Source organism: Oncorhynchus mykiss, chromosome 6 (genome assembly GCF_013265735.2).
Source record: "Oncorhynchus mykiss isolate Arlee chromosome 6, USDA_OmykA_1.1, whole genome shotgun sequence".
Classification (NCBI taxonomy): domain Eukaryota; kingdom Metazoa; phylum Chordata; class Actinopteri; order Salmoniformes; family Salmonidae; genus Oncorhynchus; species Oncorhynchus mykiss.
This window is the reverse complement of record NC_048570.1, coordinates 45131399-45146808: the sequence shown is the minus strand read 5'-3', so window position 1 is coordinate 45146808 and position 15410 is coordinate 45131399. Positions and strand designations below refer to the sequence as shown.

The window sequence follows — 15410 nt, the reverse complement described above, 5'->3', positions numbered from 1 at the left end:
TCGATAAAATGGAAAAACAAGAACAGATGACATTACCGCTAAATGTGGCGTTCATAGAAAAGAGGTAAGGAAACGACATGATTCAGACAGGCCATGTAAAATCTATTTGATTCTGAAGTGATTGGAATTCACCCACAAAGGACCAAATTGAATTCGAAAAGTCCACATCTTCCAAAAATACAATCTATATCGGTGCTATATGTGTGTTTTTATACAGTACAGTATTTCTGATAGACATTTTTGATCTTGGGAAAGGACACGGTCCAGTTGCTTTGAATACATTCTTATATTTGTCATAAGTTAAACAAATCCACTTCACCGAATGTTTTTTTGAGATACTGAGGCAGATTTACATGGCCTTAATAGAGTAATACAACTACACCACTGGTACATCTGTTAAGGCTCAGAATCCCGATAAACACTTACGGTGCCAGTAGAAAGGACGGAGCGAAAGATTGGAGTCGTTTTACAGACTGACTTGGCGGCGGACCCCCACTCAAACGCTCTGTGGTCCAGGTGCGCTGTACTAGGGTCCTCCCTCTGGGCTGCTAGGCCTCCCAACACAGGGTGATTCACTGATTTGTGCAGATGATGGCTGTGGACACAGATTTTAAGGAGTTAAAACCTCACTACTTCATCATAGTCTACAAATCAAGCAAAATGTGCTTGCCAGCTGACAGTATTTTCACAATTGACTGGACTAAATTGGCATCTGTGCGCGTTAGGGATAGGTTGGGACAAAACCGTTTACTCAAAATAGCACTTATTGTGCAGCATTGAGACTACACATTTGGCCTCATGTATTCACTAGGTCAATGTTTACTGTTTGAACAACTGTATTCAAATTGTCTTCAAACGCAACTTCCCCTCATCTTGTGATAAAAGTTGTTTCACCAACCAACCAAAATGATGTTCTAACTGGTTATGGCCTACTTTGCCATTGGAAAAACTGTGTAGGGACAGGGGGACAGAGGGCCAGATCAGGATATACCCCAGACTGTACAGGAGAAGCTGGCAGCAGCCTCATAGTGAATGTGATCTAAGGCTGAACAGAGATCAACCCTTATCTGATTACAGACTAATGCCTGCAGCAGTGTGTGTGTGTGTGTGTGTGTGTGTGTGTGTGTGTGTGTGTGTGTGTGTGTGTGTGTGTGTGTGTGTGTGTGTGTGTGTGTGTGTGTGTGTGTGTGTGTGTGTGCGTGCGTGCGTGCGTGCGTGTGTGTGTGTCGGCTTGGCAGAGCTCAGACAAACCGGCTTGATATATAGTCTTACCCTCCGACACGGGCAAACACTGCTAGCACAGATACTGCCACAAGCCCAGCTAAGGGGAAGGAGAACTTACACCGCCAGCCTTGCATTTCACATTTCAAAACTAGCTAGAGCTAGAGCTGTGAACACGATCCTGGAGAACTCAGTGGGGTTTTATTGGTGGACTTGACAGTTATACAATTCCAAAATAATTATACAGTTCTGGAATGCTGTTGGTGTATAATCGTTTTCCAGGGGACAGTTGGTATGGAATCCCTGGGAATTGAAAATGATTCTGATTGTTCCCCCCTTGTCTCCCCCTACGACAGAGGATGTATCCCAAATGGCACCCTATTCCCTATATAGTAGTGCTGTATATGCTGTCAAAAGCTGTGCACTATAAAGGGTATAGGATGCCATTTGCGACGCAAACAGACTCTCGGCACCTTTCAGTGGAGCACGGTCGGCCGGCGTAAAGCTTGCCGCTATTCAATTTCAGTAATGATTTCCTCTGCTGAATATCCCAGGGAAACTCCCAATAATGGAGAGATCCAGAAGGGATTTAAAAGCAATCATCTCTGGTTTAAGATTATTTCAATTTGAAACCTTTGGCTCTCAATTCTGTCTCCCCATGTTACCAGTGTAAATGAATGAGAGAATGAATGGATGAATGAATGAATCCATTAATGAATGAGGGGTGTATGTATGAAAGAGTGGATTATGTCAGATGATGAGTTAATTATTGTAGTGCAGAGGTGACACTAAGGGAGGTCTAATATAATTGTTCTGTCTGTCTCTGAGGATTCAGATGATGAAAATGAAATGGTTTATTGTCAGACTACAGTCATATTGAAACTTAACGAAGGCTACAACCTAACGGAAGAGTCAAATGCAAAAACTAAACTGCTGACCCAAATCCTTTAGAACCTATCCTATCACCTAACCAATCACCTCAAAATCGTAACTCTGGTCCACACCAACTGCAATATTAATCCACCAAATCCATCAAACTCTATCAGCGCCACCGCAAACACAGCCCGATCTCAGTGATCTGGCCATATGTCACTCTAATTGAGTGGGCATTGATCTGTGGATGCCGTTTCCCAGCCACTTCCTGTGAAGATGTGATAAGGAGGCTACTGCTACACCCGTTACTCGTTCCTATGATCAGACAGTCATCTCTGGCCTATCAGTCATCACTGTGGCATGACCAGACCAGACCAGGCAGGATGCCCGGGGCTGAAAAGATAAATGGCGGCTTCCGTCGCAGTGTGTGTGTGTGTGTGTGTGTTGAGGCTAGGCCTTACCCACTCTCGGCGCTGGAGGAGCGCCAGGTGGAACTCTCTGACTCTGACCTCCGGTAGCGTCGTCTCCGCTTCGTGTGACTCCGTGAGCTGGAAGAGTTAATGAGAGGAGAGAAGAGAGACCAGGGAATGAGTATTTTGTTAGTAAGGAAGAAATGGCCAAACGTTGCTGTGATGGATATTGCACTTGCTTACTCCTCTATATTCTGCTTCCCTGATTACTGGCACCAAATCAATATATTTCATATAAAGAAGACAAAATATTGTGGTGGAAAAAGGGAAAAAGAAAAAGAAAGAGAACGTCTGAACCTCGCTCTATGTTCAGCAACGCTCGGCTCTGCTTTGCTCACTGCAGCAGAATTATAAATGTTGTCGGTTCATAGCGTGAAATTGGTTTCTCTTACTCTCTTTTGGTACATTTTTCTCTTTCATTGTGTTTCTTGCTTTCAATCGTGTTTTTCACTTTCAGAACACAAAATCAGTGCAGTTTCAGTGCAGTTGCTTCTCAACATTAACCTAAAGCTCTGAATTGATGGAAAATTACATCAACCAACCTTTTTTTGTGCTTTCGATCACCCTTCCTCTTATGTTTCAAGCTTGAAGAGCTGTGCTTTGTCTTTTTAGAGGTATACCTGGAAAAGAGAAACAAAAACAAAACGTTGTTGTTGACACTTTCATGTGTGTTCATCCATTTCTTTGACAGAACAGCATACCAATGAAACTTCTGCTTCACTCAAACCTCATATTATACATTTTATAGTGTTTGCCAAAGTAATCTTGCATGCCAGGCTCATGCTGTCTTCTGGTGAAAAAGACCAAAGATACTAATTTCAATACAGATCAACAACAACATTACATAGAAAGTAGCTACCTGTGGCGTTTGCTTTTCTTAGAGCTCTTCTTCTTCTTCTTCTTCTTCTTCTTCTTCTTCCTCACTGGTGACAGGCTGTAGGACGGGGACCTATGACAAAAACCACATAAACAGTTATGACCACACACACACACACACACACACACACACACACACACACACACACACACACACACACACACACACACACACACACACACACACACACACACACACACACACACACACACACACCAATAGACCCTTCCCCCGGGCCACCAGAGTGCTGGTTCCTTTTATGTACGGACCTTTTCCTCTTCCTCTTTCTCTCCGATTTCCTTTTCTTTTTCTTCCCTTTGGGAGCGTGGGGCCAAGGGGAGAGATCGTCATCAAATGACACACTGGAACAGGAGACAGAGAGACAAGAGACAGAGATTGTTGACATAGTAAATATTTAGTGATGACAGCATTGCTAATGCACTATTTTCATGGTCATGTACAGGAATGTCAAGAATATTTTATTTGGTAGCACATTATGATGTCAAAGGTGATTTATAAGTAAACACAAAGTTCAGTCATAGCCACAGCACTCCTCAGCAGTCAAGACTAGTGGCACATCAAAAAATGTGGCCGAACGGGGTATTACAACTTGACAACTTCCAGAGCCCAAAGCAATCAATTAAGTTAGGGAGTAGTACCTTTTTTAGCCCGGATGGATTCTGAGCTTTACATTCCTGCCAGGACCTTACAGGCATGGCATAGCCCCCAGCCCCCCCCCCCCCCCCCCTCGCTCTCTCTCAAATACATTTATCTCGCTTTCCCTTTCCCTCCTTTTCTCACTCTCTATTTCTCTCTCTCTCTCGCTCGCTCTCTCTCTCGCTCGCTCTCTCTCTCTCTCGCTCGCTCTCTCTCTCGCTCTCTCTCTCTCTCGCTCTCTCTCTCTCTCTCGCTCTCTCTCTCTCTCTCCTAGTCATTGTCTTTCCACCCAGAGCCTTTTAATTAGTCAATAAAGATGGAACTGTTGTCGGAGACCATCTGCCTCTCAGGATGAATGCTCCTGAAAGGTTCACTTCATTTGCTCTCTGCAAATGGCTAATGCGTCAGGGCGACGAGGCCCTTTTAAGCACTACAGACTCCTTAAATTGGCCTTTCAGGTAGAGATAGAGGTAGATGGTAGAAGGGAGGGAGAGGGGAAGGGAGTGTGAGAGAGATACAGAGAGAGAGGGAGGGAGTGAGAGAGAAATATAGAGAGGGAGAGACGGTAATGAAGGGAGGAATTGTGAGAGAGCGATAGAGAGAAGCGTGAGACAGCGAGAGAGATGCCTAGGAAAGGGCCTTTAACTGAAATTTATTCGGGCAGCCTTGCCTTGGCTTCAATAATGAGGTAGAAAATGAGCATTATCTGGGTGAGAGGAAATTATCTGGTTAAATTATGTAGGACTCGCTGAGTCGTAAATATGTCTGGCAAACATGGTGGAGCTGAGAGAGACTGCAGTCACAGGTGAGCCACGCACAGACGCATACATGCCCATTTGCCAACACAATTCCATACGCACAAAAAATATATTTCTCTAAAATGTTGTGCACAAATTTGTTTACATCCCTGTTAGTGAGAATTTCTCCTTTTCCAAGATAGTCCATCCTCCTGACAGGTGTGGCATATCAAGGAGCTAATTAAACAGCATGATCATTACACAGGTGCACCTTGTGCTGGGGACAATTAAAGGCCACTCTAAAATTTGAACTTTTGTCACACAACACAATGCCACAGATGTCAAGTTTTGAGGGAATGTGCATTTGGCATGCTGACAGCAGGAATGTCCACCAGAGCTGTAACCAGATCATGTAATATTAATTTCTCTACCATAAGGCGCCTCCAATGTAATTTTAGAGAATTTGTCAGTACGTCCAATCAGCCTCACAACTACAGACCACATGTATGGCATTGTGTGGGCAAGCAGTTCACTGATGTCAACCATGTAAACAGAGTGCCCCATGGAGGCGGTGGGGTTATGGTATGGGCAGGCATACGCTACGGACAACAAACACAATTGCATTTTATCAATGGCAATTTGAATGCACAGAGATACCGTGACGAGATCCTAAGGCCCATTGTCGTGCCATTCATCCCCCACCATCACCTCATGTTTCAGCATGATAATGCATGGGTCCTATCAACAAGGATCTGTGCCAGTTCCCGCCAATATCCAGCAACTTCTCACAGCCTTTGAATAGGAATGGAACAACATTCCACAGGCCACAATCAACAGCCTAATCAACTCTATGTGAAGGAGATGTGTTGTGCTGCATGAGGCAAATGCTGGTCACACCAGATACTTACTGTTTTTGTTATCCTCGCCCCTTCCTTTACTGTGACCAACAGATGTATATAATCTTTGAATCTGTTACATGTTGCGTTTATATTTTTGTTCAGTATAGATGTGAAATATGTGAAGTGTGTGTGATCAGATTTGTCAAAGCACCGTTCATTTACAAATGAGCTCCCTTTCACATCACCTACTGGATAGTGTAAACACACGTAGTCTAACAGCATCTGAGTGGCTCCAAACATGCTGCGAGCAACTGAGGGATATGATAGAGACATAAATGCCACTCCAGCAGAAAACCCATTAGATCATATGACAACACAGTCTGTGTGTGTGTGTGTGTGTGTGTGTGTGTGTGTGTGTGTGTGTGTGTGTGTGTGTGTGTGTGTGTGTGTGTGTGTGTGTGTGTGTGTGTGTGTGACCGACTGCAGTCTATATCGTTCCTTCTCTCAGATGAAAACGTACGTGGGCAGACAATAGCTCCCCGTCCTTCCCTCCGGGAATGCCTAGCCTTGCTGTATCTGTCCGTTTAGTACGCTCGTGCACGCGTACACACACATACGCGGACAAACGCACACACACACCATTACATGTAGATGGAACGCGGCCGTCTGTCTCAGCATAATAAACAATGTCGGTTGGAGGCTGCATTGGATAGCATTAAACATTAGCAGCTGAAATACATTAAGGGCTGATTATAGGGAAGGAACCCAAGTACCGTCTCGGTACTGAGAAAGCTTTGTTACTCATTAACACTTCTCTCCCACTAACTCCATCCCTACAGAAGAAAGAAACCATTTGCATCTCACTCAGTAGTAAAAATGAGGAGGAAAGTTTACCTTAACCACTGATCCACAGTAAAATTAATTATCATCCACCATATAGTTAAGGTTAGGATTGGGGACTGATAATCTAATCCTAGACCTGTAGTTAAGTGTAAATTCTGGTTTGGCACTGAGGGAGGATATGGTGATTGATTAAAATAAAGATGGATGAAAAATTCATATTCCCTTCCACTGAAGCAACAATAGTTACTTCGTCCTTGAGGATCAACAGCTAATCAAAATGTACAGTTGAAGTCGGAAATTTACATATACCTTAGCCAAATACATTTCAACTCAGTTTTTCACAATTCCTGACATGTAATCCTAGTAAAAATTCCCTGTCTTAGGTCAGTTAGGATCACCACTTTATTTGAAATGTCAGAATAATAATAGAGAGAGAGTGATTTATTTCAGATTTAATTTATTTCATCACATTCCCAGTGGGTCAGAAGTTAACATACACTCAATTAGTATTTGGTAGCATTGCCTTTAAATTGTTTAACTTGAGTCACATGCTTTGGGTAGCCTTCCACAAGCTTCCCACAATAAGTTGGGGGAATTTTGTCCCATTCCTCCTGACAGAGCTAGTGTAACTGAGGCAGGTTTGTAGGCCTCCTTGCTCGCACATGCTTTTTCAGTTCTTTCCACAAATTTTCTATAGGATTGAGGTCAGGGCTTTGTGATGGCCACTCCAATACCTTGACTTTGTTGTCCTTAAGCCATTTTGCACAACTTTGGAAGTATGCTTGGGGTCATTGTCCAATTGGAAGACCCCTTTGCGACCAAGCTTTAACTTCCTGGCAGATGTCTTGAGATGTTGCTTCAATATATCCACATAATTTTCCATCCTCATGATGCCATCTATTTTGTGAAGCACACCAGTCCCTCCTGCAGCAAGCACCCCTGCAACATGATGCTGCCACCCCCACGCTTCACGGTTGGGATGGTGTTCCCCCTTTTTCCTCCAAACATAACATTGGTCATTTCATTGGTTTCATCAGACCAGAGGACATTTCTCCAAAATTACGATCTTTGTCCCCATGTGTAGTTGCAAACCGTAGTCTGGCTTTTTTATGGCGGTTTTGGAGCAGTGACTTCTTCCTTGCTGAGCGGCCTTTCAAGTTATGTCGATATAGTACTCGTTTTACTGTGGATATAGATACTTTTGTACCTGTTTCCTCCAGCATCTTCACAAGGTCCTTTGCTGTTGTTCTGGGATTGATTTGCACTTTTCGCACCAAAGTACGATGATCTCTAGGAGACAGAACGCATCTCCTTCCTGAGCGGTATGATGTCTGCGTGGTCCCATGGTGTTTATACTTGCGTACTATTGTTTGTACAGATGAACCTGGTTCCTTCAGGCATTTGGGAATTGCTCCCAAGGATGAAGCAGACTTGTGGAGGTCTACAACTTTTTTTTCTGATGTCTTGGGTGATTTCTTTTGATTTTCCCATGATGTCAAGCAAAGAGGTGCTGAGTTTGAAGGTAGGCCATGAAATACATCCACAGGTACACCTCCAATTGACTCAAATTATGTCAATTAGCCTATCAGAAGCTTCTAAAGCCATGACATCCTTTTCTGGAATTTTCCAAGCTGCTTAAAGGCACAGTCAACTTGGTGTATGTAAACTTCTGACCCACTGGAATTGTGAATTTTAAGTGAAATAATCTGTCTGTAATCAATTGTTGGAAAAGTGACTTGTGTCATGCACAAAGTAGATATCCTAACTGACTAGCCAAAACGATAGTTTGTTAACAAGAAATTTGTGGAGTGGTTGAAAAACGAGTTTTAATGACTCCAACCTAAGTGTATGTAAACTTCCAACTTCAACTGTAGCTAGCTACAGTATATGTATATCATTAGCAGCTAGCTAGTCATCTACAGAAATAACAGCAGTCAGAGCTCATTTCCACAGACTGTCACTGTTACAATAGATTCTTCGGAGGTAAGTTGGTCGATGTCAGTCAGCAGTTTTGCCGTCGTAGCTCTGTGTATTTCCTGCATGTTCCCGGGCTACCCCTGCTCCCCGCTGTGTGATGTTTGCTGGTGCGGTGGGGTGGGACTCTAATGATTGTGGTGTCAGGTTTGGTTTTAGCTTCTGTCCTTTCTCCTCAGCGCTTTGACCTTCAGGGCATAGTCGGGATAAACAGGCCTTTGATGGAGGCCATTACTTCTAGCTGTCAGATACTGATGCACACAGCCAGGGCAAGGTTTATAGCCGCTCCCTATTCCCGGGAAGCAATGTGGTGAGAGGTCGACAACTACACTGTTTATACCTATCCAGACTACTGGTGTGGTTTACAACTGGTCCAGATTCCCTCCCTAGCCTTTCCCCTGGGCCCTTCCCTTAAATGCAAATCTGTAATGTGGAAGCAATATGGTGAATGCACCATCACTACACTGCTTATACCTATCCAGACCCTTCAGATGGGCAAACATTGTAAGGTTAGGGCCAAGGGAAGGGGTAGGAAGTGAATTGGGACTGCCCGTGTGTTACTTCTAGCTGTCAGCTATTGATGCACAGCCATGATATTGGTTGCCCAATGAAAAACACTCAATACAGAAGCAGGGATAGCTAAGGCCAAGGCTGTTACTAGGGCCAGGAGTTTGTCCTCCTGACCAGGACAAACTCCTGGCCATAGTTATTATGCAAAACACAGTTTGCTCTTTTTAACGTCAAGTTCTTAAGCACAGCCCTACAAAGTGCTTTTATTCATACTCTTCTCTTGTGTAAAAGGCGTGATCACGATCGTCAGAAGCACATCAGAGACTGCTTTTTCTCTTTATGCTAAGCTTTAAACCAAAGTGCAGCTGCAGCTGTTCTTTAAAGTTCAACGAGCCAGTCTGTGATTTCCACTGCTTATGATCCCGGTAACACTTAAGATGTCTTCTCCCGTGTTTTACATATCAACTACCGCCTCCGGCTGTATTACCACGCCGGCTTTGAAGGTGTCTGAAGACTTATTCCAGCTTTAAAATATCTGACAAAATTGATTTTCTCACCTTAAAATGACATAGCAAAGGATTCTGTCTGCTTCCCAAATGGGACCCTATTCCCCATATCAGGTTTCTCCAACTGGCGTCCCAAGGGCCAAATTTAAGCAACACATAATAAAAATATATACATGTGATCGTATACAAAACGTTATCAAAGTTTGAAATTATTATGTTTTAGTCAAATATTGTATATGTTAGGGCTTCTTGCGGTCAATTTGCAGTCTACAAATGATTTGTTATTATGTTCTGGCCCCATGAGCATCCGCACAACAAAATAATGTCCCGTGGCTGAATCTAGTTAATTATCCCTGCCCTATTTAGTTCACCACTTTTGAATAAGTGTCAAAAGTAAGGCACTATTGAGAATAGGGTGCCATTTGGGAGGTACAGACTATTCCTGAGGCGTGAAGTAAAGGAAACTAGTGGGTTGGATGGTGGTGTGTAGAGAGGGTAGGGAGTGTAGGGGGTGTCCATGAGAGGGGAGAACCGACTGTCACTGTGCTCAAAATATTTCACAACACCTTTGTGTTTTGCACTGTGCTGAGGCTGATAACAATGTTTACGACCCTCTCAGCACGACGCACCAGGAAGCTGAGATTACCTCTGTCTTCAGAGCGAGACTGGGTCTGTGTCCCAAATCAAACCTCATTCCCTATTATAATACACTTCTTTTGGTCAAAAGTAGTGCAACATTTAAGGAATAGCATGCCCTTTGGGACGAAGACAGGGAGAGAATCCCCCAAGGTGTATTCTGGATATTTGTAGCTTTATCCCCCATGCAACACTTGATCACAAACAAGGCTGTTCAAAAGAAAGCTGGATAATAGTGTAAAAAGTGGAAGGCAAATGTTTAATTCTCAAACCTCCTTAAGACCGTTCACCTTCAAAGACTTCCCTTCTTCACCATTTCAAATGCTGAAATAGAAGTGGCAAGTGCTTGAAATTTAAATGGATCACCCTCCCCAATCCCAAATTGAAATTGAGCCCCCATAAAAGCTATACTGAAGCAATGCTTGTACAATCCAGTAATTTATTTGGTGGAGCTGCGACTGCAAGACAGAGAGGCACTCACCACCGCGTCCGATGATAACTGCTATGTTTGTGTCGTCCTATGTCTCTAATGCATCCATTTCTGTCTGTGGTTGTGTCCACCTTGGTGTCCGCGACCTCCCCTTTTCTCTCATCGGCTTTGAGTGGCTGGCAGGTTGTTGTCTCCGTGCTGTGGATTGATAGATAAAAATGAAGAATGGATTTAGTTTTTTCTCTCTCTCTCTCTCTCTCTCTCTCTCTCTCTCTCTCTCTGTCAGCGACTCTCTGGAACACATTTCATTTGAAATATTCTCAGAATACGAACTGTTAGCTGTTTTCATTATACCGTTTGATACATCACTAGGGCCTATTTTATTTATCCTCCTTTGTCACTCCACAGGATGTTTTTTTCTTCTATTTTTCCCACCCAGACCCTGGCTGCGTACTAAATGGCACCCTATTCCCTATATAGTGCACTACTTTTGACCAGAGCCCCATGGGTCTTGGTCAAAAGTAATGCTCTACAGCTCCTGGAGGCCAGCTAGAGGCCAGCTATTCTCCATTCAAATGAGCTGTCAGTTGAAATGCAGTTATTTACATGCTTCAGTTGACCTGACATCCTCTGAAATTATTTTCTGCATCTCGAGGTCTCGAGGTTGGCAGGCGTAGCAATGGGGAGGCTTTGGCAAGTGGAACAGTTGAACAGCTAAGCACAGGCAGAGGCAGAGCACCTTGAGTTTGTCCTTCCATAAGGGATGAAGAAACTACCGCTTATACTCATTGCATAGTAGCAACTATCAGACCCAAAAGCTCAAACAATTCAATCACATTCTATCACCGTGCTATATTACTATGCTCTATTACTCACAGATTTACCACTTCATTCTCCCAACATGTAGAATGGAAACAGTGTTATGGAAATTACACCAGTAATGAATGAATATAACAGCATTCCACTACATGCATTTCCATTTAACTATGCACTTAACTATGGACGATCATGATTTGGACACAAAGCTACTGTGCCGTTTCCCATGCAATTTTATATTAAAATCACATGAAAATGATTTAGCCTTTTTTGTTGTTGCATTGACTCCTACAGTCTTGGCTTCATCACAATATCAAACCTATGTAATATGACTGTACAGACAATACTGTACAGTACACTACTTTCCCATAGGGCTCTGGTCAGAAGTACCACACTATATAGGGAATAGTGTGACATTTGAGACACAGACTTCTCTGTGCCCTTTCCTTATTACCATACTGTGTTTTAGTCATGGGAGATTGAAGCGTAATTATACATCTTCCTCCTTTCGAGCGTCTCTGTCTGATTGTAATGAGAAGATAATCAGGAGCTGAGATTAAGACTTGATTGCCTCCTCTCCCTCCTCTCAGAGCTTTCTGCTTTCTCTCTCTCCCACCTCGGTGTTATAGACTGAGGGCCACACACACACACACAGAGGGAAAAAAAACACACACACACACTCACAAGCAATTACGGTGAGCGAGTGTACACGTACACACAAGTAGGCACGCACACCGTCTGTAAGGCCTGTAGTGTCAAACTACTAATGTAAAAGTGCAGGCTGTCTCCATCACGGTGGTGAGTTTTAAAGGTGATGGGTGAAATGAAGACAGCTGACGCTTGCTGGGTTGGGTGATTAATATGATCAAGGAATCAAGGGAAGGAGACTGAGGCTGAATGAATATTTCAATACAAACTAGATGATGATTCATTTATTTTTTTTATTCTGTTAGGAGAAAAAGTAGGCCCTATTTGTTCTCTAGATTGCTATTGGCATTGACGTCATGGACCAGTTTTTATTCCGAAGGCGCTGTGATGGAATATCTTTCCAGAATTGTCTTGTATTTGAAGAGGAATTATGTGGCCTGTAATCCTCGGGAATTCTGACAGAACCTTGAATTTGTTTACGCTGAGGCAGGTAGAAGACGGGTACAGGAGTGGAATCTTAATTTGTTGGTGTGGTATCTTAAATGAGCCTCATGAGTTACATAAATTCACTGAAAACACAAATTCCTCTTTCTCTCTCGCTCTCTCAAACCAGACAGAATAAATGTCCTACTACTGTACGTCCTACTATTGCGACATTCAAAGGTACAAAAAAATATCTCAAATGTCGCCATACACATCAACAATCGTCATTTTATATAGTTTACTAACACAAGATAGATATTGGTCTCCACGACATACAGTGCCTTCGGAAATGATTCAGACCCCATGACTTTTTCCACATTTTGTTACGTTAGAGCCTTATTCTTAAATGGATTACTTTAAAAATCAACAATTTACACACAATACCCCATAATGACAAAGCAAAAACAGTTTTAAAAAAACAAGCAGAAATACCTTATTGACATAAGTATTCAGACCCTTTTACTATGAGACTCGAAATTGAGCTCAGGCGCGGCCTGTTTCCATTGATCATCCTTGAGATTTTTCTACAACTTGATTGGAGTCCACCTGTGGTAAATTATATTGATTGGACATGATTTGGAAAGGCACACACCTGTCTATATAAGGTCCCACATTTGACGGTGCATGTCACAGCAAAAACCAAGCCATGAGGTTGAAGGAATTGTCTGTAGAGCTCTAAGACAGGACTATGTGGAGGCACAGATCTGGGGAAGGGTACAGTACCAAACATTTATGCAGCATTGGACACAGTGGCCCCCATCATTCTTAAATGGAAGATGTTTGGCACCACCAAGACACTTCCTAGAGCTGGCCGGGCTCTAAACAGAGTCTATAAAACATTAGGAACACCTGCTCTGTTCATGATATACTGTAGACTGATCAGGTAAATCCAGGTGAAAGCTATAATCCCTTATTGATGTCATGGAGACAGTTTAAAGAATCCTTTTTATGCCTTGAGAGAATTGAGACAAGGATTGTGCATGTCAAATATCAAATCAAATCAAATCAAAATCAAATCAAATCAAATCAAATCAAATTTTATTTGTCACATACACATGGTTAGCAGATGTTAATGCGAGTGTAGCGAAATGCTTGTGCTTCTAGTTCCGACAATGCAGTAATAACAAGTAATCTAACTAACAATTCCAAAACTACTGTCTTGTACACAGTGTAAGGGGATAAAGAATATGTACATAAGGATATATGAATGAGTGATGGTACAGAGCAGCATAGGCAAGATACAGTAGATGGTATCGGGTACAGTATGTACAAATGAGATGAGTATGTAAACAAAGTGGCATAGTATAGTATAAAGTGGCTAGTGATACATGTATTACATAAGGATACCGTCGATGATATAGAGTACAGTATATACGTATGCATATGAGATGAATAATGTAGGGTAAGTAACATTTATATAAGGTAGCATTGTTTAAAGTGGCTAGTGATATATTTACATAATTTCCCATCAATTCCCATTATTAAAGTGGCTGGAGTTGAGTCAGTGTCAGTGTGTTGGCAGCAGCCACTCAGTGTTAGTGGTGGCTGTTTAACAGTCTGATGGCCTTGAGATAGAAGCTGTTTTTCAGTCTCTCGGTCCCAGCTTTGATGCACCTGTACTGACCTCGCCTTCTGGATGATAGCGGGGTGAACAGGCAGTGGCTCGGGTGGTTGATGTCCTTGATGATCTTTATGGCCTTCCTGTGACATCGGGTGGTGTAGGTGTCCTGGAGGGCAGGTAGTTTGCCCCCGGTGATGCGTTGTGCAGACCTCACTACCCTCTGGAGAGCCTTACGGTTGAGGGCGGTGCAGTTGCCATACCAGGCGGTGATACAGCCCGCCAGGATGCTCTCGATTGTGCATCTGTAGAAGTTTGTGAGTGCTTTTGGTGACAAGCCGAATTTCTTCAGCCTCCTGAGGTTGAAGAGGCGCTGCTGCGCCTTCTTCACGATACTGTCTGTGTGAGTGGACCAATTCAGTTTGTCTGTGATGTGTATGCCGAGGAACTTAAAACTTGCTACCCTCTCCACTACTGTTCCATCGATGTGGATAGGGGGGTGTTCCCTCTGCTGTTTCCTGAAGTCCACAATCATCTCCTTAGTTTTGTTGACGTTGAGTGTGAGGTTGTTTTCCTGACACCACACTCCGAGGGCCCTCACCTCCTCCCTGTAGGCCGTCTCATCGTTGTTGGTAATCAAGCCTACCACTGTTGTGTCGTCCGCAAACTTGATGATTGAGTTGGAGGCGTGCGTGGCCACGCAGTCGTGGGTGAACAGGGAGTACAGGAGAGGGCTCAGAACGCACCCTTGTGGGGCCCCAGTGTTGAGGATCAGCGGGGAGGAGATGTTGTTGCCTACCCTCACCACCTGGGGGCGGCCCGTCAGGAAGTCCAGTACCCAGTTGCACAGGGCGGGGTCGAGACCCAGGGTCTCGAGCTTGATGACGAGCTTGGAGGGTACTATGGTGTTGAATGCCGAGCTGTAGTCGATGAACAGCATTCTCACATAGGTATTCCTCTTGTCCAGATGTCCAGATGTGTGCCATTCAGAGGGTGAATGGGCAAAACACAAGATTTAAGTGCCTTTGAACAGGGTATGGTTGTAGGTGCCAGGCACACGGGTTTGTGTGTGTCAAGAACTGCAACGTTGCTGCAAAGCCCGTGTGTATCAAGAATGGTCCATCACCTAAAGGACATCCAGACAACTTGACACAACTGGGGGAAGCATTGACTTCAACATGGGCCAGCATCCCTGTGGAACACTTATGACACCTTGTAGAGTCCATGCCTCGACGAATTGAGGCTGTTCTGAGGGTTAAACGGGGTGCAACTCAATATTAGGAAGGTGTTCCTAAGGTTTTGTACACTAAGTGTAGCCTATCAAAACACTTT

At 43.5% G+C, this 15410-nt stretch overlaps 1 protein-coding gene across 1 annotated transcript in view; it reads right to left on the bottom strand.

Moving 5' to 3' along the window:
• Positions 1-15410, bottom strand: part of LOC110526025 (serine/arginine repetitive matrix protein 4) — a 91328-nt gene that overhangs the window by 6177 nt on the left and 69741 nt on the right. Inside the window, exons 2-7 of the mRNA XM_021606606.2 lie at positions 10625-10771; positions 3711-3803; positions 3424-3513; positions 3107-3184; positions 2556-2642; positions 427-595 (exon numbers count right to left, since the gene is read on the bottom strand). Of these exons, the coding sequence (XP_021462281.2) occupies positions 427-595; positions 2556-2642; positions 3107-3184; positions 3424-3513; positions 3711-3803; positions 10625-10771 (664 nt within the window). The remainder of the gene's footprint in view (positions 1-426; positions 596-2555; positions 2643-3106; positions 3185-3423; positions 3514-3710; positions 3804-10624; positions 10772-15410) is intronic.